At 43.4% G+C, this 27,222-nt stretch overlaps 2 protein-coding genes across 2 annotated transcripts in view; one reads left to right on the forward strand and one right to left on the reverse strand.

The window, feature by feature from the left end:
• The window catches only part of LOC309808830 (forkhead-associated domain-containing protein 1-like), a gene marked incomplete at both ends in the record, with an annotated part of 1,104,685 nt that overhangs the window by 794,174 nt on the left and 283,289 nt on the right, over window positions 1-27,222 (reverse strand). The window lies entirely within an intron of this gene.
• LOC309808006 (forkhead-associated domain-containing protein 1-like) overlaps window positions 1-27,222 on the forward strand; it is a gene marked incomplete at both ends in the record, with an annotated part of 84,571 nt that overhangs the window by 1,934 nt on the left and 55,415 nt on the right. Inside the window, one exon of the mRNA XM_082628015.1 lies at window positions 15,054-15,260. Within this exon, the coding sequence (XP_082484141.1) occupies window positions 15,054-15,260 (207 nt within the window). The remainder of the gene's footprint in view (window positions 1-15,053; window positions 15,261-27,222) is intronic.

A 27,222-nucleotide genomic window follows, 5' to 3' on the forward strand; every position in this document is an offset into this window, starting at 1 on the left:
TTCAGTGAAATATCTCTTCATATCTTTTAAGTGTCTCTAATCGAATTGTTAATTTTTTTACCATTGAGTTTTGAGAATTCTTTATGTATTTTAGATATGAGTCCCTTGTCAGATAGATGGTTTGCAAATATTTTCTCCCATCCGTAGCTTGTCTTTTCATTCTCTTAGCAGAGTATTTCACAGAGCAAAAGCTTTAACTTTTGATGAAGTCCAGGTAGTTATTTTTTCTTTTATACATCATGCTTTTAGTGTCATGTCTAAGAACATGCCACAAGGTCCCTGACCCTGAGGATTTTCTCTTATGTTTTCTTCTAAGTGTTTTATAGTTTTATGTTTAAATCTATGAACCATTTTGGGTTCACTGTCGTTAATGATGTGAGATTTAGGTCAAAGTTCATTTTTCTTCCATGTGGATATTTAGTTGTTCCAGAACCATTTGTTGAAAAGACTATCCTTTCTCCATTGAATTGCTTTTGCAAGTTTGTCAAAAATAATCTGGCCATACTTTCTATGGGGGCTACTTCTTAGTTCCCTATTATGTTTCATGGATCTATTTGTCATAATGGATCTACCATTATGAGATAGCCTTGATTACTGTCGCTATGTAAGTCTTAAATCAGGTAGAGTGATTCCTCCCACTTTTCTTTAAAAAAAATTTTTAACCTATTCTAGTTCCTTTGCCTTTCCATTTACATTTTAGTGTAAGCCTGTCTGTATATACAAAATATCATGCTGTAATTTTGATTGGAATTGTGTTTAATCCTATATAACAATGTGAGAATAATTGATATACTCCTACATTGTCTTCCAATTCATGATCATGGTATATTTCTCCATTTATTCAGTGTCTCTCATGAGTGTTTTGTAGTTTTCAGCATACGAGTCCTGAACATGTTTTGTTAGATTTACACTTAAGTATATCTCTCTTTTTATTTTTTGAGTGATTGTAAATGGTATTATATTTTTAATTTTGGTGTCCACATGTTCATTGACAGTATATAGAAATACAGTTGATTTTTGTATGCTTCTTGGTATCTTGGAACCTTAACTGCACTTTCTTATATAAGGGCTTTTGTAGATTTCTTGGGATTTTATACATAAACAATCATGTCATCTGCAAATAAGAACAATTTTATTTCTCCTTTCAGAAAAGGAGATGTGAATGCCTTGAATCTTCTTTTCCTTGCTTTATTTCCCTGGTTAAGACTTCCAGGACTCTGCTGAACAAGAGCAGTGTATAAATCCTTATATTCACTTGTTCCTGACCTTAGGGGAAAAAAGTCAGTCTTTAACCGTTAAGTACGAGGTTAGCTGTAGGGTATTTATACATGTTCTTACCAAGTGAGAAATTTCCCCCTTTATTCCTAGTTTTCTGAGAATGTTTATTGTAAACGCAACAGATTTAAAGATAACTCCATGAACGTCCCCGTGAGATTCTCCTCCATGATATGGTCTCCCTTCAAGGACACAGAACATCTGTGCAGTGTGCAAAGTGGGAGGAAAAAGAAGAAGAAGAAGAACTGTAGTTTCTTCTTTATGCTAACAAGGCATAGATTTGGGGTAGTTTTATTTCCTGTCTGGCTAAAGTAGAGACAGAGATCTCTGTTTTGAACCGGCCTATGATATTAGAAAACTGTAGTAATTTTTAAAAGCACAGGCTTTGGAGATAGACAGAGCTGGGTTTGAATCTCATTAGGCTACTTTGTGGCTGAGTGACTTCAACCAAATTACTTAATCACTCTGAGCTCCTTTTCCCTGTCTGTAAACCTCTTACCTCACAGGTTTATTCTGAGGATTAAGTGAGAAATGCATATAAAGAGCCTGGCATGTGGTGCTCACTGAATGTCACAATGATCATTATTATGGTCTCCTAAAACAGAGACTGAGAAGAATCCTCAGAGGTGCAGAGGGTTGAGATGAGGATCCACTGACATTAATAAGCCATTTGGAAAAGGGAACTAATGAGGACAGTTATTAACTAGACAGAAATTGAGTTGCATTCATTGTATATAAATAATTGACTGCTTACTGCTCCTCGGACTTAGCTTAAGAAATACGTCACTAGGCTTCCCTGGTGGCGAAGTGGTTGAGAGTCTGCCTGCCGATGCAAGGGACACGGGTTCGTGCCCGGTCCGGGAATATCCCACATGCCGCGGAGCGGCTGGGCCCGTGAGCCATGGCCGCTGAGCCAGCGTGTCCGGAGCCTGAGCTCTGCAATTGGAGAGGCCACAACAGTGAGAGGCCCGCGTACCGAAAAAAAAAAAAAAAAAAAAAAATTCAGGGATTTATATTACTAAAAAGTCATCATTGCATTTACCCAGAGGTTACATCTAGCAAATAAAAAAGGTTGTTTATTTGCTTGGATCAATCCTAAAGAATAGGCAGTCATGCTTCTAAAGATTTCTACTCATCAGCAAGGCTGACATGTTGTTTTGACTATTGGTATCATAGTATTTCGACATCATTTACTATTTCCGATAATGGAAGGTAGTTACATGCTTCTTGTTTTTAAAAATTGGGAGAAAGGAAAATATAAGGAAGAAAATAAAAGTCACTTGTAATCATTTGGCTCAGGGAAAAATCAATATTGATATTTGCAGGGTTTTACCTTCCAGACTTTTTTCTATATCCTGTAAGGAGTTTGGTTCCCTAAGGCAATAGGAAGCCTGTTTATAGCCAGGCTAGTGAGAAGTGTTTATAGTCAACAGTGATAACTGTTGCTATCACTCATTCATTGCACAGTATTTACCCAGAGCCTCAGCACCGAGCCAAGTCTAGGGGTACAGTGATGTCAGAACTGGACATGGTCCCTGCCATCAGGAAGCTGCCAGGAGAGAGAGAAATAAGTCAAATGATCCCACAAAGGTGTGACTAATTCCATTCCAACATTGGGGCTGTAAAGGAAAGGAATATGGAAGACAAGGAGGACTTAACTAGACAAAAGGAGAAGGGAATGGCATGTGCAAGGGCCCTGGGGTGGAAGAGCATATTGTGAACCCAAGGGACTGAGAGAAAACCAGGGCGTCCAGAAGTCAGAGTGGGAAGGAGGAGGGCTAAGGGACAAGTCGGCCTCCTTCATGTCACCGTAAGGGTTTTGATCTTTATCTGAAAAGCAGTGGGAAGAAGGCTTGAAGGATTGTAAACAAGGGGGAGACCTGCCAGTGAACATCCCAGCTGCTGTGTGCAGGCGAGCCATCAGGAGCTCTATTCACAATCTCCCCTCTCCCATTTTACATGGCTCAAAAGCCTCAGCCTTGCTCATTTCACAGCTAAACCTTGCAAGTTATAATTTATATGATTTGATGTGCCTTGTAAACTGTAATCTTTAGAGTTGGATGTGGCTGTTATTTAAACTCTGCTGAGAAAGGGACTCAGTTCTTCCAGAATGAAGAAACACCAAAGCCAGTGGTTGTTGGATTTTCCGTATGTTTAAGAGTGGTTGTTCAACATGAACTCCTAGGCATTCTGACCCAGTGGGTTTGGGGTAAGGCCCAGGAATCTTCACATTTATATGCTCCCCAGGTTCAGGTGGGGGGAATGGAGTCCCCTGGAGTTGGCTCCAGGACCACACTTTGAGAACCCCACCATCAGTGCTCCCTCCCTCTCCGTTCTTGATCAGCAGAACTCCTGCTTGTGTGTGTGTGTGTGCGTGTGTATTCTTTCAATAAACTTTGTTTTGAGGAAAAGAGAAGCGAAGGGTAAACAATGAAGGGCTGACTGACCCTCCCCCTCCCCAGGGACTCCCTCAGTCCCACCCTGGGGAAGTCCCAGGATCCCTAGAAGACTGAGCTCTAGGACAGCCCAAGTCAGCACAGGGCTGCAGCTACGAGGGTGGAGATGGAAGAGAAAAAGAAAGAACAGACATGACAGGGGGATGAAATGCTGGTGTCCACACCTCACCCTCGGTGGTCAGTGTCCTGCCAGGCATCTCCTTTCTCATGGGTTTAGCCATCTCTCCAGCCTGTGTCAGCCCTTCTCGCGTGGGATCTGAGGGTCGTGAAGCCAGACTGATCTCATACACACACCCCAGATCCCATCCAGCTGGATGACTCTCGTCCCTTTTCCTGGCCCCTTCCAGTTCTGGGCTGCCTCTCAGAAAAGAACCAGAGCCTACACCATAGTCTTGTTTATTATTATTAAACAAGGCTGCTGGGATTCTCCTATTATTTGCATCAACATCCCGGAAGCAGCCAGGCAGTTTGGGGCCTGGAGATGAACCAGGGGTTGGAAATACACACCTGCGAATCGAGGGGGTGGCACAGTGGCCCCAGCCCATGGACAGAGTGCGGAGGAAACGGACATCTGAGGGGAGAGGAGCCCGGCGTGGAGACCTGGAAGCAGTCAGAGAGGTGAGGGAGCCAGAGAGCTGTTGCCAGGCTGAGGGTATTCATCACAGAGACAGCTTGCTTTGTGCCAGGTACTGTTCTGGGCACTTTCGAGTGTATTAACTCATTTCATCCTTAGGAGGTTAGTGTTGTTTGCCCCACTTTACAGATGAGGGCGTTGAGGCACAGATAGGCTGAGTATCCTGCCTGAGGTCACAGAGGGAGGCTGGGGCACTGGGCACCACGCTCGGGCAGTCTGATTTCAGGACCAGCCTCTCCTGAGGCCTTGCCGGTCCACAGGGCTCTCCTGTGGAGACTGGGGAGGAAGGATCCAGCTGACGGGGAAGCAGAGAAGCTTCTTCTTTCCTTCCAATCCCAGACCCGTCGTCTCACCAGCGCCTGGCCGTTTCCTCATATCCTTATTCTTTTGAAAACCCCATTTTTTTTTTTTACTATTTCTGCACTACATCCCTTTCTGGGGGCAGTGGGGGGATGGGGCTGGGGGATGGGATAGCCTAGAACCAAAAAGTTAAAAGAAATAGATAAAACACACACACACACACACACACAAACACACACACACAAGTTAATTTCAAAAATGTTATCCCACTCCTTTGAACATGTCACCAAGCAGTACCTTTTGTCAATCCTACGAAGCCCAGCTTATCAAACTCATTTTTGCTGCTCAGGGAGCAACCAAAGAGAAGCAAAGAACCGTGCCCCAGGCTGCACAGCTGGAAGGTAGCAGAGGTGGGACTTGAACTCAAGGCTTTCTAACTCCAGAGCCCATCCTCTTGCTCATAATAGAGAACATTTCCCATTTGCCCTATGTTCTCTTGTAAGTGCTTTAGTATGTATTATATCATTTATACGTCACCAGTAGCTTATAAGAGTGTCCTTTTGTTACCTTACAGATGAGGAAGCTGAGGTATCACTTGCCCAAGGTCACCCTGCTAGGAAGTAGGAGAGCTGGACTCGAGCCCAGTCTAATAACCACCACGTTGCCCTGCTCCCCCAACCCCTGAACCACCAGGCCACGTGCCTCTCTCTGACAACTGTGTCACATGTCACAGAGAGGCCGAGAGCCCGAGGAGGCCCCCGAGGGCAATGGCAGTGGGTTGAGGACCCAGCGGGAGAGGAACCTCTTGAAGCCATTTGACAATAAAGGAAAGGAAGGGGGAAGAGGCGGTGTTTCCAGGCCGAGGGGGTGGTGAGCATGTTCACAGGTTAGACGGAAGTTACACTGTCAAGGTGAGGATGCAGAAGAGGAGATGGTTGAGGAGAGGGACCAGACCAGGGTGGGATGAAGGCAGGACCACCCAGAGGCCCTTGGCAGCTAGGAGAAGCCTTGAAGGTCCCATCTAGGAGCTTCTCCATGCCTGGGAAGTCCAGGTCCTGGCAGGGAGCTGAAGGCACATTCACAGGGGTGTGGAGTGATGGAGGGGAGTTTCCTGAAGGGACTCCATAGGGAGTGGGCAGGGCTCAGAGAAACCACAAAGGATAGTGCAGGGCCCAGAGCTAGTATGAGTGAGGACTGTTCCCACCCCCAGAGCTGTGGGGTGAGGGGCAGGGGCATTTCCTGGGACCCGGAGACCCCGAGGGCTGGGTAGAGTCCTCTGAGGGAAGCTGTGTGGCCCCAGAGAATGGAAGCCAGGGGAGTAAGTACCCCAAGCTCTCTCCTCCCTGCTCTGATCTCTAACCCCCCATTGGCCAAACCCAACAAGAAACCAGAGACAAGGAGCCCATCAGCCCATGGATGTAGCTGCACAGGTGGGCCTGCTGGGCAGAGGGCGCCGTGTAAAGGGATGGAGGAGGGTCGGGAGAAGCAGACGGAGAATGCCGGCAGGTGCAGGAGGTGAAGACCTAGGAGGCTGTTGTCAAAGTAGAATGAAAAGCCTGAGAGCAGGGACCTGCTGGCTGGGGGGCCCAAAGGGCACTGGGCCAGCCTCAGGACAGAAGTGTGAGGGTGGCAGGAGGGTTTGGGGGCCGGGATGGACTTGAAGGAGCTGGTGAGCTTGAGCAGGGCCCAGGCTGGGTGAGCATAGGGCATTACCCATAGGGAGCAAACAGGGAGCAAAGGCTACGTGACTCAAGGAGAGGACGAGACAGAGGATAAGGAAGGCCGGGAGCGGGAGGTTATGGTCTGAGATGGGGCTTCCCAGTGCCAGGTGATGCAAGGTTGAAACCTAGCTCCAAAGGACGGTTCCAGGTACACGTCGAACCTCAGCGACAGTGTCAGTGAACCTCAGGGCAATGTCATAACTAAGTCAGCTTCCCGAGGAGGCTTCCTTAAAGCACAGGGGTCATCAGAGCAGATGGTCATTGTTAATAGAAGTTTAAACGTCTCAATATTTTATGGACTCACTATATACTTTTTAAAGACATTTTCAATGCAGGAGCCTTAAAAAATGCACTTGTTTTGTATATTAGGTCCTGCCTGTCTCCTCTCTCATTATTAAATCACTCTCTACTCTGAAAATCACAGGGTACAAATCAAAGGTACAAGTTTTGGAATTAGACTTGGGTTCAAACCCTGACATTGCCCTGGGCCAGCATCCTCATGTTCAGTGAGTCCCTTCATCTTAGCCATTTTTTAAATCGTGGTAAAATACCTATAAAGTTTACCGTCTTAACCACTTTTAAGTGTACAGATCAGTAGTTGTAAGTTATTCACATTGTTGTGCAACCAGCCTCAGAATTTTTCATCTTGCAAAACTGAAACTGTACCCATTAAAGAACAATTCCCCGTTTCCCCTTCCCCAGCTCCTGGCAACCCCCGTTCTATTTTGTTTCTATGAGCTTGACTACTTTATGTACCTCACACAGTGGAATCATACTAAATTTGCTTTTTTGTGACACTTATTTCACATCATGTCCTCACGGTTCATCCATGTTGTCGCATGTGTCAGAATTTCCTTCCTCCTACACTGAATAATATTCCACTGTATGGATGGACCACATTTTGCTTATCCAATCATCAGTCAGTGGGCACTTGGGTGGCTTCCACCTTTTGGCAATTGTGAATAATGCTACTATAAACATGAGTGTACAAATAACTCTTTAAGTTCCTGCTTTCAATTCTTTGGGGTATATACCCAGAAGTGGACTTGCTGGATCATATGATAATTTTATTCTAAATTGTTTGAGAAGCCGCTCTACTGTTTTCCATATCAGCTGCACCATTTTACATTCTCAGCAGTGCATAAGTGTTCCCCTACTCTACATCCTTGCCAACACTTGTTATTTTCTGTTGCTGTTTGTTTGTTTTTGATAGTAGCCATCCTAATGGGTATGAGGTGGTATCTCACTGTGGTTTTGATTTGCATTTCCCTAATGACTAGTAATGTTGAGCATCTTTTTATATGCTTGTTGGACATTTATATATCTTCTTTGGAGAAATGTCTATTCCAGCTCTTTGCCCATATTTGATCAGGTTATTTGGGGGTTCTTTTTTGTTGTTGTTGTTGAGTTATAGTTCTCTATATATTCTTCATATTAACCCTTTTTCAGATTTGTGTTTTGCAACTATTTTCTCCCATTCTCTAGATGGCCTTTCACCCTGTTTATTGTGTCCTTTGATTCACTGAAGTTTTAATTTTTGATATAGTTGAATTTATCTATTTTTACTTTTGCTGCCTATGCTTTTGGTATCATATCCAATAATGCATTGCCAAATCCAATGTCATAAAGCTTTCCTCCTGTGCTTTCCTCTAAAAGTTTTATAGTTTTAGACTCTGTTTAAGTCTTTGATCCACTTTGAGTTAATTTTTATACATGGTGTAAGGTAAGAGTTCAACTTAATTCTTTTGCAGTCTTTCCCAGCATCATTTGTTGAAAATACTGTTCTTTCCCCATTGAATAATCTTGGCACCCTTGTCAAAAATCATTGGACCATATATGCAAAGTTTTATTTCTGTGCTCTCTATTCTATTCTATTGGCCTATGTGCCTGACCTTATGTCAGTATCACACTGTTTTGATTACTGTACCTTTGTATGCAGTAAGTTTTGAAATCAGGAAGTGTGAGACCTCCAACTTTGCTTTTCTTTCTCAAGAGTATTTTGGCTATTTGGGGTCCACTGAGATTCCATATGAATTTTAGGATGAATTTTTCTATTTCTGCAAAAACTGCTGTTGGGATTTTGAATCTGTAGATCCTGCTGTGTAGTAATGACATCTTAACAATATTAAGTCTTCCAACCCACGAATACAGGGTGTCTTTCCATTTATTTGTGTCTTTAATTTCTTTCAGCAGCACTTGGTAGTTTTCAGTGTACACATCTTTTACCACCTTGGTTAAATTTATCCCAAAATATGTTATTCATTTTGATGCTATTGTAAATGAAATTATTTTCTTAACTTCCTTTTCAGGTTGTTCATTGTGAGCATATAGAAACACAACTGATGTTTGTGTGTTGATTTTGTGTCCTACGATTTTGCTAGTGAATGTAATTTTTTAGTTCTAAGAGGGTTGTGGTTTTTCATGGACTCTAGGATTTTGTACATGTATGATCATGTTGCCTGTGAACAGAGATAATTTTACTTCTTCCTTTCGAATTTGGATGCCTTTATTTCTTTTTCTTGCCTAATTTCTCTGGCTAGGACTTCCAGTACTTTGTTGAATAGAAGTGGCAAAAGCAGGTATCCTTATCTTATTCTTGAAATTAGAGGAAAAGCTTTCCGTCTTTCACCTTTGAGTATGATGCTACCTGTGGGCCTTTCATATTTGACCTTTATTATGTTGAGGTAATTTCCCTCTATTCCCTGTTTGTTGAGTGCTTTTATCATGAAAGAGTGTTGCATTTTGTCAAATGCTTTTTGTACATCAATCGAGATGATCATTTTTTTCCTTCTTTCTGTTAATGTGATGTATTACGTGGATTAATTTTCATATGTTGAACCATCAAGTCTGCATTCCAAGAATAAATCCCACTTGGTCATAGTGTATGATCCTTTTAATGTACTGTTGAATTCGGTTTCCTCCTATTTTGTTGAGGATTGTGGTATCAGTGTTCATAAGAGATACTGGTCTGTAGTTTTCTTGTAGTGTCTTTGTCTGGGTTTGGTATCAAGGTAATGCTGTCCTCTCACTTCACCTTTTGAGTCTCAGCTTCTTCATCTCTAAGATGGAGATAATAATAGAGTCCCTGTTTAGGGCTGTCATGCAGATTAAATGATAAAAATGCACACAAAATGCTTCAGCAGGGCCCAGTTCACAGGAAGCCCTCAAAATATGTTAGAGGATGATAAGGATAATAATAAAAATAATAATAAATAAATAACAGTTCATCTCATAGTTGGACAGCTCAGTAGGCTGGGGCTTAGAGAGTCAGTCTGTATTAGCAGCAGGGCGTCTGTCCAGTAGCAGCATTTAGCAATTTTCCAAGTAAAGGGAGCGAGTGATATTATAGGGCCAAACTAGGAAGCTGTCTCCTGGCCTAACATGTGGTAGAGGCTCACCCAAATTTGTGGAGTCATTTAAAACTTCCTGCTTGCTTTGATTTCTTAATAATGGCTTGACAGTTTTTGAGGAACTGAAAGCAGTGAAGCCTGGCAAGAGACAAACAAAATGTAACACACAGAATTTCTCTCATTCATGGGTTATCAAAGGTTCAAAGGACACAAAGATCAATGGCAATGGTGATGAAGATGATGTGGGTGACATTTTCCAAAGAACTAATGTGTTTTCATTTTTTTAAATACTTTATTTTTTGAACAGTTTTAGGTTTACAGGAAATTGAGCAGAGAATACAGAGAGTTCCCATATATCCACCCCTCCAATACACACAGTTTCCCCTATTATTAACATCATGCATTAGTGCGGTACATTTGTTACAACTGATGAACCAATATTGATATGCTATTATTAACTAAGTCCATAGTTTACATTAGGGTTCACTCTTTGCGTTGTACGTTCTTTCCTTTTGACAAATGTATAGTGACAAGTATCCACCATTACAGTATCATAAAAAATATTTTCACTGCCCTGAAATCCCCTGTGCCCCTCCTCTTCATTCTGAGCTCCAGAGCCCCTGTGCCCCTGGCAAGCACTGATCTTTTACTCTCCTTATAGTTTTACTTTTTCCAGAATTTAATACAGTTGGAATCATACGGTATGTAACCTTTTCAGACTAGGTTCTTTCACTAAGCAATATGTATTTAAGATTCCTCCATGTCTTTTTTGTTATTTGATAACTCAGTTATTTTTATCACTAGTATTTCATTGTATGGATGTACCACAATTTGTCCATCCATTTACCTTTTAAAGGACATCTTGGTTGCTTCCAGTTTTTGGCAGTTATGAATAAAGATGCTGTAAGCATGTATCCAAAATAAATGAGTCTTCATGGATATAGAGAACAGACTGTGGTTGCCAAGTGGGAGGGGGTTGAGGGAGAGATGGAGTGGGGGGTTAAGGTTAGCAGATGTGAGCTGTTACATCCAGGATGGAGAAACAACAAGGTCCTACTGTAGAGCACAGGGAACTATATTCAATATCCTGTGATAAACCATAATGGAAAAGAATATTTTAAAAAGAATGTATATATATGTATAACTGAATCACTTTGCTGTACAGCAGAAATTAATACAACATTGTAAATCGACTACATTTCAATAAAATAAATAAATAAACAATATAAATGAGTCTTAAAAATCAACAATAAGAAACCAAACAACCCAACTTAAAAATGGGCAAAAGAGCTCAACAGACACCTCACCAAAGAAAATCTACAGATGTCAAATAAGCATATGAAAAGATGTTAAACATCATATATCATTAAGGAATTTCAAATAAACATGAAATATCTCTTCATTTATTTAGACTACTTTGATTTCTTTCATCAACATTTTGTAGTTTTCTTCATATACCTCTTCATATAGCTAAGTATTTTGTTAGATTTATTCCTAAGTACTTCATTTTTTTTTTTTTGGTGCTAATGTAAATGGTGTTGTGTTTTTAATTTCATATTCCACTTGTTCATTGTTGGTATATAGGAAAGCAATTGACTTTTGTATATTAATCATGGATTCTGCAACCTGGGTACAATTGCTCATTAGTTCCAGGAGGGCTTTCTGTCGGTTCTTTGGGATTTTCTGCATAGACAATCATGCCATCTGCAAAATGGGCAAAAGATCTGAACAAACACCTCACCAAAGAAGATTTCTTTTTCCTTCCCAATCTATCTTTTATTCTCTTTTCTTGCCTTGTTGCATTAGCTAGGAGATACAGTACAATGTTGAAAATGCGTGGTGAAAGGGGACATCTTCACCTTATTCCTGATCTTAATTGGAAAGTTTCTAGTTTCTCACCATTAAATATGACGTTAGCTTTAGGGTTTTTATAGATGTACTTTATCAGGTTGAGGAAGTTCCCCTCCATCCTTAATTTGCCAAGAGTTGTTGTGGTGGTTTGGTGGTTTGTTAGTTTATCATGGATGGTGTTTAATTTTGTCAAATGCTCTTTTTGCATCTACTGTTATGATAATGCGATTTCTCTTCTCTACGCTGTTGATGTGATGGATTACATTAATTGATTTCCAAATGTTGAACCAGCCTTGCATACCTGGAATAAATCCCACTTGACTGTGGTGTAGAACTCTTTTTATACATCACTGGATTCAATTTGCTAATATTTTGTTGAGGATTTTGCATCTATGTTCATGAGCAGTATTGGTCTGAAATTTTCCTGTTTTGCAATATCTTTATCTGGTTTTGCTATTAGAATAAGCTTGGCCTCACAGAATGAGCTGGGAAGTGTTCTCTCTTCTTCTATTTTCTGGAAGAGATTATTGAGAACTGGTATCATTCTTTCCTTAATGTTTGATAGAATTGACCAGTGAACCCATCCAGGCCTGGTGCTTTCCATTTTGGAAGGTTATTCATTATTGATTCAAATTCTTTACTAGATATGAGTCTATTCAGAGTATTTATTTCTCCTTGTGTGAGTTTCAGTAGATTGTGTCTTTCAAGGAAATGGTCCACTTCATTAAGTTATAAAATCTGTGGGCATAGAATTATTCATAATAGTCCTTTATTATCCCTTCAGTGTCCATGAGATCAGTAGTGATGCCATCGCTTTCATTTCTGATTTGAGTAATTTGTATCTTCTCTCTTTTTTTCTTGGTTATCCTGCTAGAGGTTTGTCAATTTTATTGATCTTTACAAAAAAAAAAAAACCAAACAGCTCTTTATTTTGCTGACTTTTCTCTATTGTTTTCCTGCTTTTTATTTCATTCATTGCTTCTTGTCTTGTGCTTGTGGTAGGCTTATATTGCTCTTCTTTCTCTAGTTTCATAAGGTGGAAGCTTAGATCTTTTCAAATGTATGCCTTCAATGCCATAAACTTCCCTCCAAGCACTGCTTTCACTGCATCTTGCAAATTTTCATAGGTTGTATTTTCATTTTCATTTAGCTCAAGATGAATTTTTATTTCCCATGAGACTCCCTCCTTTACCCATCTGTTATTTAGAGGTGTGTTGTTTAATCTGAAAATATTTGGGTATTTTCCAGCTGTCTTTCTGGTATTGGTTTCTAGCCTAATTCCATTGTGTTCTGAAAACGTACTTTGCATAATTTCTATTCTTTTACATTTGTTGAGGTATATTTCGTGGCCTGGAATGTGGTCTGCTTGGTGAATGTTCAATGGGAGCTTGAGAAGGATGTGTGTTTTGTTGCTGTGGGATGAAGCTGTGTGGTTGCCAGTTAGATCCAGATGATGGTAGTTCTATTCAGTTCAACTTCATTCTCACTAATTTTCTGGCTGGTGGGTCTGCCCGTCACTGACAGAGGGCTGTTGAGGTCTCCAGCTACCATGATGGATTCATCTGCTTCTCCTTGCAGTCCTATCAGTTTTTGCCTTCCATACTTTTATGCTCTATTGTTGGGTACATACAATGAAGGACTGTTATGTCTGCTTGGAGAATCGACCCCTTTATCACTATGTATCGCCTCTCTTTATCCCTGATAACTTTCCTTCCTCTGAAGTTGGCTCTGCTTGAAATTAATAGAGCTACTCCTGCTTTCTTCTTGTGTTTCAGTATTTTAAGTGCCAAAGTGTTTGGTAGGAATTTGAAAAGTGGGTAAAGGCACAGTCATTTGAATCAGGCAAACCTGGGAACAAGCCAAGCGAGTCAAAGTGGCTGACTGTGGGCACACTTAATCGTTCTATGCCTCAGTTTCCTCATCTAAGAAATGAGTAACTATCGGACCTACTGTACAGCACAGGGAACTATATTCAATATCTTGCAGTAACCTGTGATAGAAAAGAACCTGAAAAAGAATAGATATTATATATATGTATAACTGAATCGCTTTGCTGTACACCTGAAACTAACACAACATTGTAAATCAACTAGACTTCAATAAAAAATTAAATTTTTTTTTAAATGAGGAAGTATCCCTTTGAATTATTGTGAAGATGAAACGGGATAATGCAGTAAAGCACTTAGCAAATTTCCTGGCATTTGTGTAATTACACATAATGTGTCATTAATATATTCTACTAATATATGCAGTTATATTATTATCTATTCATATACTATAAGCTATTATTACTATAAGCTATTGGTTATAATTATATTGTGGGACATTAGTATAGATTTCTAAGTCCAAGTACTCTCTATGAAAGTTGGATGAGGCACTCTGAGAAGAGTGACTTAGAAAATATTTGCAAAGTCTCAGGCTGGAGTGGATGGCTCATAGGCAGTGTCCTGAGAAGACAGAGGACTTCGCACGTGCCCTGCAGCCCATAGTCCAGGGCGCCGGGGCCAGGGGGGATGTGATATTTCTTCCTTGGTGCCGAGTTTTGCTCATTCTTCTTATTAAAGTGGTTACACAGGAGGTTTCTGACGCCACTGACAAATCACTGTCTGGGGTCTCTCTCTTTTGAGGGAAATGTGGTCACACCAGGGCCCCTATTGAAAAATAGATCATCTTTGGTTAGATAAATTCTGATTAGCTTTTAAGAAGCAACAGTAATAATTAAGCACATGGGAAAAACCTTCATTGTACACCAAGGCTTTTAAAAGGTAGTTATAAAACTATGTTTTGTGGTGTGAGCTCAATTGTGTTTAAACTTTTTAAAAAGATTGTAAGCATAGAGAAAAGACTGGAAGGATGTGAACCACCGTGTTCTCGGTGCCTGCCTCTGGGGGACGGGAGTCTAAGTGATTTTAATGTCTTCTTTGTGTTTTTCTCTAGTTCTCATTTTCTGCATTATTACAAAAAACATGTTATTTTAAAAATGAATAGAACAAACAACAATTATTACAAAACCTCCCCTGAACTTTAACACTTGCAGTAAATGGACAGTTGTCACTTGCCAACTGACCTTTCTGGTTTGTGTTGGGCCATTTCTGCTGTCTTGCCACTCGGGACAACCAAAAGGATACTTGCATGGGATCAGAGAACTATCAAGTGGCCAATTCCTGGCCAATTCCCCCCGAGTTCCCTCTTGCCTCTGTGTTGCCTGACGCCCTACCCCAAAACTGGGCATCTAGTCTCGGTCTACTGTCAGGCTCTGGTGACCCTCCACTCACTAGCTGTGTGGCCTTAGGCAAGTCACTTAACCTCTCTGACCCTCAGCATCCTCCTCTTAAAATGAGGATTGCAGTGACCGTCCAGCCAGATGAAGTGGTTAGCACATTGGGGCCCCCAGTGTCAGTGGCACTAGTTATTCCTTGTTATTCCTGAGATTCCTGGCTCTGACTGTCCCCCTTCTGCATTTCAGTCTGCAGACGTCGACAACCATCACGCACTCATTGAATATAATGAGGCCGAAAGCAGCTTTGTTCTCCACGACTTCAATTCCTGCAACGGCACGTTCGTCAATGAGTGCCACATTCAGAACGTGGCTGTGAAGCTCCTACCCGGAGACATCCTGAGGTTTGGGTCCAGAGGGCTGACCTACGAACTGGTCATCGAAAACCCAGCCTCGGTGAGTCCAGGCCCCTGCGGGGGTGGGGTGGGGTGGGGTGGGGTGCAGAGGTGCCGTGTTGTGTCACCTTCCGTGCAGCCTAGGGCTCGGGTACGGCCACAGGTGGAGTTCGTCTGGAGCGCGTCACTCTTCCTTTCGCGATTCTGCGAAGTTCAGCCCCATCGCGTGGGTGCCCGGGGAGAGCGAGTCCTCGCGCCCTCTTCTGGGCATTTCGTGGAATTACATGCAAGAGTTGCCTAGGGACCAGCCCAGAGCGAGAGCATTTTCCTGAAAAGTGAAGCTTGGCGAGGGGAGGTGGAAAGCAGGTGTGTGCTTTTGAAGATGCAGAGATGGATGCTTCCTTTTTAGGCAGATCAGTGCTCTGCAACTTCCTAGCTTTGCGACCTCGGCCAGGCTTCTCTGCGTGCCTGGGTCTGGGTCTTCTCAGCGGTGCAGGGCGTTGAGAGAGTATCTATGTATAAAAAGTCAAAGTCTCTGGCCGGAGTAGACACTCAAGGCCTGCCAGCTGTTATCACACCGGATCAGAAATGTTCCCGGGATCAGGACCTAAAGTATGGCCCCAGGTTAAGCGGAACGTAACCCAAAATTCGCTCAGTCACCAGAAGTATCTGGTTCAGTAGGGAGGCAGGATGGGGGCTGGTTAGCAACACAGTCCTGGGTCAGAACCCCAGCTCTGCCACTGGCCTACTCGGTGCGCTCTTGCACAAACCATTGGACCCCTCGGAACCTCGGTTTCCTCATCTACAAAATGGGGCCAACGACAGCAATGACCTTGCAGGCTTATCTCGAGGGCTAAATGAGATGGTTCTAATTGTAAAACTCCCAGAATAATGCCCATTCGTGGTGAGCACACAATTAATACCTGTCGTGTGTGTCCCAGAGAGACGGCGTGTTAACCTCACTCCCCAGCACCAAGAACCCTGCATGGACTGAGACCTCCGAGGCTTAAAGTCCTTTCTGGGACGAGGCTGGGTATAAATAAATAAAGTTTAGAGAATCTAGACAGAATCCTGGGGTGTGGGTCCACTAGGCAGCCTTAAATACTCACTCAGAGAAGATGAGCACCGTCCCTCAGGCTGCAGGGCTCGTGACACCGCATCCACCACGTTTGGCTTTGAAAACCTGGGACAGTTTTCTCCTGCTGCTTCTCAGCCCCCTTTTCCTCCTTGGACCAACATTAAAGTGTGCTCACTTGTGGGATGCACTGGGATCCACTGGCCGCCCTGAGGAGGGGCTCCTGACCCAGAAGGTGTTGACCTGATCAGGGGTTCTCAACATGGGTTCTAAGGATCCCCCTCGTCAGAAGCACGTGGGGAGCAGACCCACAGTGCAGATCTGGGCTTCACCCCAGGCCTGAGGACTCATACTTAGGATTCCCAGATGAAATACAGGACACGCAGTTAAATCTGAATTTCAGAGAAGCAACAAATCATTGTTATGTGCAGGTGTGGCCCAACTATTGCAAGGAACCACTTATGCTAAAAAAATTATTTGGTGTTTATCTGAAATTCAGATTTAACGGACACCCTATAGTTTATTATATATTGATTTATTCATTTCTTTATTTATGCGAAATCTGGCAACCATACACATCCTCCCTGGGAGTAGGGCCTGGGAATATGCATTCTCACAAGCTCCCTGATGATTCTGATGCACCGCCAATAGGAGGGAAACCGAAATTTAGAATCATCTGTATGGAACACTTACAGAATTTTTTAGGGATCAAAGAAAAGGGGATTTCACACTCCCAAGCCTGAAAATCCAAGTTCATGAAGTTTGATTCAATGTGCCCCAACATGTCTGATTCCAAGAATTTTTCAGGAATGTTCAGTAAAATTACAGGTTCTCAGGCCCCCTCCCTGGGAAATTCTGACTCTGTGGCTTGCCCGTGGGGAGAAGAAGAGGGGGAGCAGCAAACAATATCTGCATTTTTTTCTTCTTTTTTCCTACAAAGATATTTATTGAAATATTATTTATAGGGGCATAAAATTTGAAACCTAAATTTCCATCCAAAGGGGGCATTGTTTAATATATTATATTGTTTAATATATTATAAGGAGTTTAATATACTATAAGGAGTTCGTTTATATATGGAATACTCTTCTGCCTTTGTAAAATACAGCTTTCTTGAGATATAATTGACATGCCATAAACGTCACATGTTTAAAGTCTGTAAGTGGATGGGCTTTGACATATGGGTACACCTGTGAAACCATAGCCACAATCAAGACAGTGAACAGCTCCTTCATCCTCCAAAGTTTCCTCCGGATCACAGCATGTGTTTGTTTGCTTGCTTGCTCTTAACAGCTTCACTGAAGTACAATTTACATAACAGAAACTTCACCCATTTGAAGTGTCCAATTCAATCAATTTGAATATATTGATGGAGTTGTGCAGCCATCACCACAACCTGCTCTCAGAACATTTTCCTCCATTTCTATCACCCCAAACCTCGGAGAAACCTTGGAGGTATTTCATTTTGGGGTTTGTTTTTAACTTTTAATTTTCAAAATTATGGTAAAATACACATAAAATTTACCATCTTAACCATGTTTAAGTGCACAGTTCACAGTGGCATTAAATCTATTCACACTGTTGTGCAGCCATCACCCCCATCCATCTTCAGAACTTTGTTCATCTTCCCAAACTGAAACTCTATGCCCATCACATCAAACCCCCTGCTTCCTTCCTCCCCTCCCACCATGCTTTCTGTGTCTGTGAATTGGACTATTCTAGGTTCCTCATATAAATGGAATCTTACATTGTTTGTCCTTTTGTGACCATCTTATTTCACTTAGTATGATATCCTCATGGTTCATTCCAGTTGAATATTTCATTGTATGGATTCACCACATTTTGTTTACCTGTTCATCCATCCATGGCCACTTGGGTTGCTTCCACCTTTTGGCCATTTTGAGTAAGTTTGTTATGAACACGGGTGTACAGCTATGGAATGGGGACTTTATTTTACAAGGTGCTTCTTATATAATTGTGGGGAAAAGTGATGACGACCTCTAACCTTGAGTAGATAAGACGGAAGAAGATGCTTTGTAAGAAGAGAAACGAGGAGAGCAGCAGGAGGAATCACTGACGTGAACAGCACTGTGCTAAGCAATGCACCTGCTCTCCCTTATTTCACGCTCACAGCAACCTATGAGATGGGTTCTCCCATGATCCCCATTTGACAGACAAGGAATCCGAAACTCAGAGAGGTTAAGTAATTTCCCCAGGACCACACAGCTTGTCAGTGCAAATTAAACACTATCCCCACTTGTGGAAAAAGGAGGGGAGAAAACCATTTAGTCTGATGCTAGCTGGAGCAGTAGCCTTGACTGGTTTTCACACCGAGGAAAGCATACTCTCACGGTCACTCGAATATGCACGGATTTTTTCAATTCTTATTCCTACACGCACTTGCACCTTGCTTCATTCCTCGGTTGACTACAGGCAGCTGCACAAGTGTTCCCCCGGCCTGTGCCCAGGGCACTTTGCAGGACTCTCCACAGCCCCATCTTCTCAAAAGTGCTCTCTGCCGGGGCGTCCCCAGCTTGAGAAGCTTCCATCCATGATGCTCATATTCATGGAGGGGTCCTTTGCAGCGTCCGTGTGAGGGCAGCCTGTGGACTGCCTGACACCTTCCTACAACTTCCACTTCCTGATGACCCCAACCTGCTGGCTATTTAAAAGAAGAGAAAGGAAGAGGGGAAAAGGGAGAGGTATTGAAAAGCATCTCTCATCAAATATTTTGAAGCACAGTTTTTCTAAAAAATTCGTGGCCCTCTTGCTTCCGGCCTATTCTTGTTTCCAATTGATTTTGGGGTCCCTGGTGAGGGCGCTGTGTTTCCTCCTTGGATGGAGTTTCCACGGAGGACTGCCCTGATATCATACAGATTAAGTATGATGAGAACTGTTCTTCTCCCGACAAAGAGTTCCCAAATGAAAGCATTTAGTTCAGGTGTTGTGGTGACCCTAACCAATAGAGGAGGGTGTGACAGCATTTTACTGGGGGAGGGGGGTGAGGTGCGGGGCGCTTAGGAATCCAGATGTGTGTGCAGATGTCACAGTGGTTAGAGCACATGCCCTGAGGTCAGGCTGACTCCAGCGCCGTCCCAGCCCTGCTCTTGACCGGCTTTTATACTGGACGTGCACAAATCATCTACCTCTCAGGGCCTCGGTCCCCACTCCTGTAACAATAGTTCCTACCACCTTGAGTGACTGTGGTATTAAGTGGGCAAAGTGCGTAAATTGCTTAGTCCAGCGTCTGGCACCTAATAAGCACATGATAACCCTCAGCTTTAGAGTCAAGCAAACCAGCATGGAGCAGCCAAGATGCCTCCTTTGTAAATGTCCTTTTGGACAGGGAAGCCTGCCAAGACCTGCCCCCGCTTGCAGATAACTATATTTGCAGATAAATTACCCATAGAATAACATACAAGATGGAAAACTATAAAGAAAAACTCTTGTTTGACAAAGTGCATTGGCAGCCAGGTTGTGTCCAGGACCATCCTTTTTTTTTTTTTTTTTTTTTTTTTGCGGTCGCGTGCCTCTCACTGTTGTGGCCTCTCCCGTTGCAGAGCACAGGCTCCGGACGTGCAGGCTCAGCGGCCATGGCTCACTGGCCCAGCCGCTCCGCGGCATGTGGGCTCTTCCCGGACCGGGGCACAAACCCGTGTCCCCTGCATCGGCAGGTGGACTCTCAACCACTGCGCCACCAGGGAAGCCCCCAGGACCATACTTTGTAAATTATAGCTCTCTCATCAAAGTATTACCTAGGGCTGCCATATTGCACAACTCCAGGTTCACCATTCACAACGTAGTCCATGTGGATGGCGCCCACTGAAGCTGTGCAGGACATAACCCGCAGGGCCATCTGCAATGCCCTGAAGAAACCGTTGATTAATCCCATAGAGTCTTGGCACCAGGCGTGGGAAATTGAAGTCCCAGAGTCAGGTGTGCCGCCGTGTTGTGGGTTTTGTTTGTTGTTGCCTTTACTCATGCTTTCTGAACTCTGGGAAAGGAGGTGTGGAAACAAGCTGTGCTAGTCACAGTGGCGCCGTTCTTACAAGGCAGCTGAGTAAGGAAACCCACGTCACCCGTATGTATCCATCATGTCTTTCTCTATTCTGAAATACGGCAAAACGGATGGAAATGGCCAGAATGAAAAAGGAAGCCAGGCGCCACAAATGACGTGCCGAGTTGTTCCATGAGGGGGTTGACAACTCCTTGTCGGCAGCCCCCATCCCCATGACTGCCTGTGTCTGGCCTTCCCTGTAGCCTGCTCTGCCCTGTTCCCAGTCCAGCCAGACTCTCCCCCGTGGCTCCTGGATACTGTCTTCTGTCCCTGCAATGTCATGACGTCCTGTCTTGCGAGAAGAGCGCCCTCTGTCGGCCAATATTCCTTGCTGCTTTAATGGGGAAGCTCTGCAGAACACAATCGAGAAAGCAAGGCCTTTGGAGTTGGATGGACCCAAGTTGAAATGCCAGCTGCAACTGACTTTACCTTTCTGAGCTTCAATTTCCAATTTCTGCCAAGGAGCTACTCATTAATCCCAGGTCCCCTTTCCCCCTTCAGTTGTTTTTTATAGAGGTCCCTGGGACCACCCCTATCATGGCATAAACTGAGGCTCAGAGAGTTTCAGTGACTTCCCCAAGGTTAGGCATCAGTCATATAGATCCAGAGACAGGATTAAAAGCCAGCTCTCCTGAGTCCCTTGGAGGCTTTTCCTAATAGCACGAAGCATCGTGGGGCCGTGAGAGCCCAGGCAGGTCCTTCACTGCCCAGCGGTTAAGGAAGGTCTTGCAATTCCCAGTCCAACCTGCAGTTTCACACGCTGACAGGGGATGATTCATTATGTGGGTAAAAACGAAAGCCACTGATAATAGAAGAAAATGCATTTTCAGTTATCTGGCTTCCTTGCTTGTTTGGCTCCACTAACTTATTTTTTGGCTTCACCAATGCAGGATCTTAGTTCCTTAACCGGGGATCAAACCTGCACCCCCTGCTTTGGAAGCGTGGAGTCTTAACCACTGGAGGGCCAGGGAAGTCCCTGGCCCCACTAACTTTTTTTCTTTAATTATTTTATTTATTTAATTTATTTATTTTTGGCTGCGTTGGGTCTTCGTTGATGCGCGCGGGCTTTCTTTAGTTGCGGCGAGCGGGGGCTAACCTTCGTTGCAGTGCGCGGGTTTCTCATTGCGGAGGCCTCTCTTGTTGCGGAGCATGGGCTCTAGGTGCATGCGCTTCAGTAGTTGTGGCATGCGGGCTCAGTTGTTGTGGCTCGCGGGCTCTAGAGCACAGGCTCAGTAGTTGTGGCCCATGGGCTTAGTTGCTCCGCGGCATGTGGGATCTTCCTGGACCAGGGCTCGAATCCCTGTCCCCTGCATTGGCAGGTGGATTCTTAACCACTGTGCGCCCAGGGAAGTCCACCCACTAACTGTTTACCAGGGATATTGCTGCCGTTCCTGGACAAATTCAGTTGCCCCCTTTCTTCTTCTTTTTTGACGATGGTGATCACACCTGATGGCTAATGTTTTATGCTCATTTATTATGGACCAGGAAGTGTTCCCAGCATTTCACGTGCACTATCTCACGCACTTCTCACAGACTAAGAAATGGCTGTTAGTATCCCTGTGTCTTACAGACAAGGCACAGAAATGACACACTCGTCAGGGTCCCAGAGAAGGAGCAGAGCCGGGAGCCGGACCAGAGTCTGTGTGACGCCGGATCCCAAGATCTTAACCCGAGGTCGGCACGTTATGGCCCAGGGCCAATTGCGGGCCATCCCCTGTCTTTGTAAAGTTTCCTGGGAACACAGCCATCCCATTCATTTCAGTATTGCCTGTGTTGTCGGCTACAAGGGCAGAGTAAGCTGGGCAGATCCTATGGCCCACAGGGCTGGAAATGCTTACTGTCTGGCTCTACAGAAAACGTTGACCAGCCTCTGCTTGGAACACTATGCAGTACTGCCTCTTTCATTTGACTTGGTTTCTAAAAGAAGAACTTAAAATAGAGGGGGGAGCTGGGGAGAAAGAACTCACTCAGATTGAGCCTTACTGTGTGCCAGGAAATGTGCTGGTTAATTGCTTAAGTTTACTGAGGAATAAGAAGAAACAGACAAGCTGGAAAACTAAACTTTGAACAGTCTTTTCAATACCTCTTTAAAAAAGAGCTGGAAATATGTGGTTCTAAATATACATACACATATATATGCATTTGCAAATATAGTAATAATATAATTACATTGACATGGATCTGATAAATATACTAGACATTAACATATTATATATACAACGGATGCATATTACAAATTTTGCCTGTTTCTTCAACTGGAAAGTTTTCTTTTAAAACTGTGGACTGTTGGGAATTCCCTGGTGGTCCAGTGGTTAGGACTCAGTGCTCTCACTGCTGAGGGCGTGGGTTCAATTCCTGGTCAGGTAACTAAGATCCCACAAGTGCACGGCGAGGCCAAAAAACGAAATAAATGAAACTATGGAATGTCTTCCCTGAGTCACTTTTGAAGCAGAAATTTGGGGTTTGTAGTCTGAAGCCTGCTGTAGCTAGAGAACTATTTATCTATCAGAGTTTCTCTAAGCAGCGTTTTACTACTTGTCTTATGATTGGTTCCTTGGTCTTAAATCATTCTTCTCTGGAGATGCTGCTTTACTTTTATAAGTTGAAAGGTAAATTTGGTGCATGATGACAGTCTGGTGGGTTTTATTTGAGCATGTCATAACCTTTAAAACAACTTTCACTCTGAGTACATAGTGATGCTTATGCTAAAGTCTCAATAAGCATACTGTCCAGGAAATTTGATTGTTTGCAAGTGTCAGAAAACCAACTAAAACTAGCCTAGGCAAAAAAAAAAAAAAAAAGCTCATGGAACTGAAAAGGCCAAAAGCTGCAGCTTAGGCCCAGCTGGATCCAGGCGCCCAAATCATGGTCAGGAATCTGACTCTTTCTTCCCTGTTAGCTTCCCAATCTCAGACAGACTCTTGCCTCACCTGTAGGAAAGTGGCCAGCAGCAGCCCCAGCACCCTACAAAGTAGCAGTTCCAGGGAAAGAGCCAGCATCTTCATTGGCAGTGGCTTGGATCACGTGGCTTCCTCTGAACCAATCCCTGAGGCCAGGGGCAAGGAATGCTCTGATTGGCCAGACCTGGGTTATGGTCTCACCCCTGGGGTGGAAGGGTCAGAGTTCTATGGACTCAGGATTGTCAGGGAAAGGGTGTCTTCCCTGCAAAAAAATTAAAGTGCCCATCCAGAAGATGGAAGAAATGGATGCGGCGGAGACAAAAACAAAGAAGATGTCCATGACATTAGGAAGCATTCCTATTGCCTAAGTGGAGCCTTCCGAACGGGATTTGCCACTAGGGATGTGGGGGGAGGGAAATGACGAATAATCCACTTTTCCATTGGAAAATTCCCAGGCCAGTCTCCAAGGAAGCAGAGTTGCTCATTTCTCTCCTGTGGTGAACAGGTGTGATGAGAAGCTCAGAGTCGGGGCCTTAGTTGTCCATCCCCAAGAAGGGTGGCGTTTCCACGTTCCTGGGACCTCTGAATAGGGCCCGTTGTTGAGGAGGATGTGGCTTTACTGTACCGGGAGTTGAGAAGCCGGCAACTGAGTGAATGACCTGAGAGCATGGGGCCCTTCAGAACAAAGCCTCTTTCTGGTCAAGCTTTGTCATCTACCTGACCTCGTAGGATTTCCTCTACCTTGTGCTTTTACAGGTCCCGTGGGGACCTACTGATGTGATGAGAAATCCTGAGGCTGGGTGTTTTATATCAAAGGCGATTTCCCAAGATCAGTGAAGTGGAGGGCACGGGGCAGCAGACAGCCTCAGACTAGGCCTCCGCAGCAAAAACTCACACACAAGGACCCCTGACGCTGTGTTGTCACCAGATGTCTACAGGCAATGCAGATGACATCGGGGGAGGTGGAGACGGGAGCGTGGGCTGAACCCTTAGCATCCTGCTGAGACAGAACCCGGACCCGGCCAGGAACCTGGCCGCTTCCTGCTTCCTCTGGCAGACCACACCCTTTGTTACCAAACCAGAACCACGTTGCTCCTTCTCTGAACTTAGTTGATGATCATTCATTCATTCATTCATTCATTCCATCTCTCAATCTGGCAAGACCGAATTGAAGCAGGCCAAGTCTAGGGGTAGCAAAAGCTATTTGCAAAAATCCGGCTGTTTTCTCATTAGATTCTATTTCACATTTTATGGACTGACCAGGAAGCTGATTAGAACTTGAAAGGAAAGGAAAAACCGTAAGGTTGAAGATTTACAAGAAAATGGGAAAATTAGATGGGCCAGATCTCCTTTAACACAGCTGGGAAAAACCCAAACGAATGGCTTTTCTGAACAGCTCAAAGGGACTTAATTCTTTTAAGTTCCAAAACCTAAAAATAATGTATAACTTGGCGGTTCTGTGTTCTAAATGTATAATCCTGATTTGTCACACTGAAACCCCGTACATAATTTACCCTTTTCTTGGGGACATAGAATTATTACCCGTCTCTGAGTTACGGTGACACCCCGGGAGCTGTTGAGATAAAGGCCATTTGTCCTGGCACCAAGAAGCCCCCTCTCCTGGCTTCTGAGATCTACTGGCCATGTTTTCTAGTCTCCATTCTGTCTTTCCAGGTCCATGGCTCCTCCATGCTGGGGTCAGTGTGCTTCCTCGCCACCATCACCCCTACCCCCCAGGCCCTTCCAGACTGTGGGAATTAAGCTCCACATCTATGTATGTTAAATTCTTCTGTAAGGAAGACGATCCCTTCTCCCTCCTTTATGTATTTACTCACTAATGTATCTAGGTCAGTATGGACTCATGCATACTGATTTTACAGTTTGAGTTTATAATCCAATACTCATTAAGTATTTCTTCGCTCAAATTCTTCCAGCCTTGGCCACTGGGAGCTCTTTCAGATTGCTTACTGTGTCCTTGAGCATCTCCCCACCTTTTAATTTTGGGCACTTCCTTACTCTCTGCTGTTACAAGATGCGCCAGGCTTAGCATGTATTTTCCCCATCCCAGCCCCAGAATCAAAGTGCTTTTTATTTACACTCCGTTTGCCAACCGTTCAGCTCAGTCAGCGAACACCTACCATAGCAGGCACTCTGCTGGGTGCCAGCACAGCCAGCAATTGGCTGGTAAATATTTAATGACCTGCTCTCTGGAAAAAGTAAAGTACATGGATGCATAGCATAAGGTTTACTGATATAAAGAATGTGTAGCACAGTCTATCCATGTAACAAGAAATACAGTACCCTTTCTTGTAAATTCTATATAGCCAGCTAAGTCTCACAGAATGCTTTCATTGACTTTAGCCGAACTCTTGTATCCATAGCCAATTTCTCATTGCAGTTGACGAATGAGAGAGTTCCCAACCTGAGCACTCGTGGGTATTTTTGGATATTTTGGATTTACGAATAATACAAGTGAAAAAAGAAAGACGTTAGAACTCCACATGTTCATCAGTGACATGAGTGAGTTTGTTGCTGCATCAGATAATAATTTTCAAATACTGGAAGAACGTTTCCCCAATTTTTTGCTCTATTCATAACATAATGGCTAAGACACAACATGCTTTTGTATAAGCTGCATTGTTAACATTTTCTCCATTACTGTCTTAAGTCTAGGCAATCAACAAAACAAACAAACAAACAAAATCAAGCTCTACATGAACCACCATTATTAAACCTATTTATAAAAGTTTTTAAAAACCAAGCCCTCATTTATAACATTTCCTGATTTCTATGGTGTAATACGCCCTCCACGGTCAATTTCAAGCTCCCAATCACACATCCCTGAATACAGAGAAGGAAAGAGAGGTGTGGTAACACATTACTATGTAGCATTTCCAACAGAAACATATAGTAGAGTGAAATAAACTCAAGAGCATAGGTAATAATAAAATAGAGTAAAATAATTAAGAAGAGGTGAGTTTTAAGTTTGTATCACCTTTTTTTCTGATATAATTTAATGGTAAATTTATGAAGTTAATTCTTATTAATGGCTGTGTTCATCAAGCAGTTGGCAAAATTCCTGGACATTTAACAATCAGTTCTCGTGGGCGGGTACCAGCTGGCCCCAGCACTCCTCTGGTACAGCAGTGAACATACCACAGGTCTTCCCGGATGGAGGCTGGGGTCCTCTGAGCTGCTTCCAGGGCGTGGCATGTACCAGATGAATAACACTTCCATAAGACAGTTGTCAGTGTTCCTAGAAAATCCCATTTCTAAGTAGCCCATGCGATGTCTTGTGGTTTTTCACACCATCTAATGTTCATTTCCTTTTTTTAACTTGGAAAATATCCTATCATTCACTAACCAATCGTCTAAGATCCGTTTGTGAGTATGGAAAGCAGGTAATAAATCATGACTTCGAGTAACCTAGAAGTCCTAAGAGCACAGGTATTGGAGTCCAATAGTGTCACCACTTCCTGGGTGTGAGACGTTGGGCAAGTCATTTAACCTCTCTGAGCTTCAGTTTCTTAATCCACACAATGAGGGGTAAAATGCCTCCTGCAAGATTATTCTGGAGATCAGATGAGATGACATGCATTAAGTGCCCAGCACAGTCTGTGGCACATCTGTGGCTTCTCTACACAGTGGCTCATAGTCGCTGTATTGTCCACAATTACTTACAAATGGCAGAGCACATAACAAGCTCTCCAAGGGCAAGGTCTAAGTTTCCACCTTCTCTGCAGGCTCCAGGGCTTCCTGGCAGAATTCATGTGTACTGTAGGCACTCGATGTGCAAACTACTTCGAATTTTTTTTAGGGTCTCCCGTTCAACTTATACTCTTTTCAAGGTTAGAAGCAGATATTGGGGAGATAACACAAAGAACAAGTAGATAATTTGAAAAAAAATAGATAGTGATTTCTTGAGTAAATCATTGACCTGTGTTTATTAAAGCTAATATAAATTCAGCCGTGGATGTGGTCATGGTTAATC

The sequence above is a fragment of the Mesoplodon mirus genome (genome assembly GCF_964341445.2).
Source record: "Mesoplodon mirus genome assembly, chromosome: 7".
Taxonomy (NCBI): domain Eukaryota; kingdom Metazoa; phylum Chordata; class Mammalia; order Artiodactyla; family Ziphiidae; genus Mesoplodon; species Mesoplodon mirus.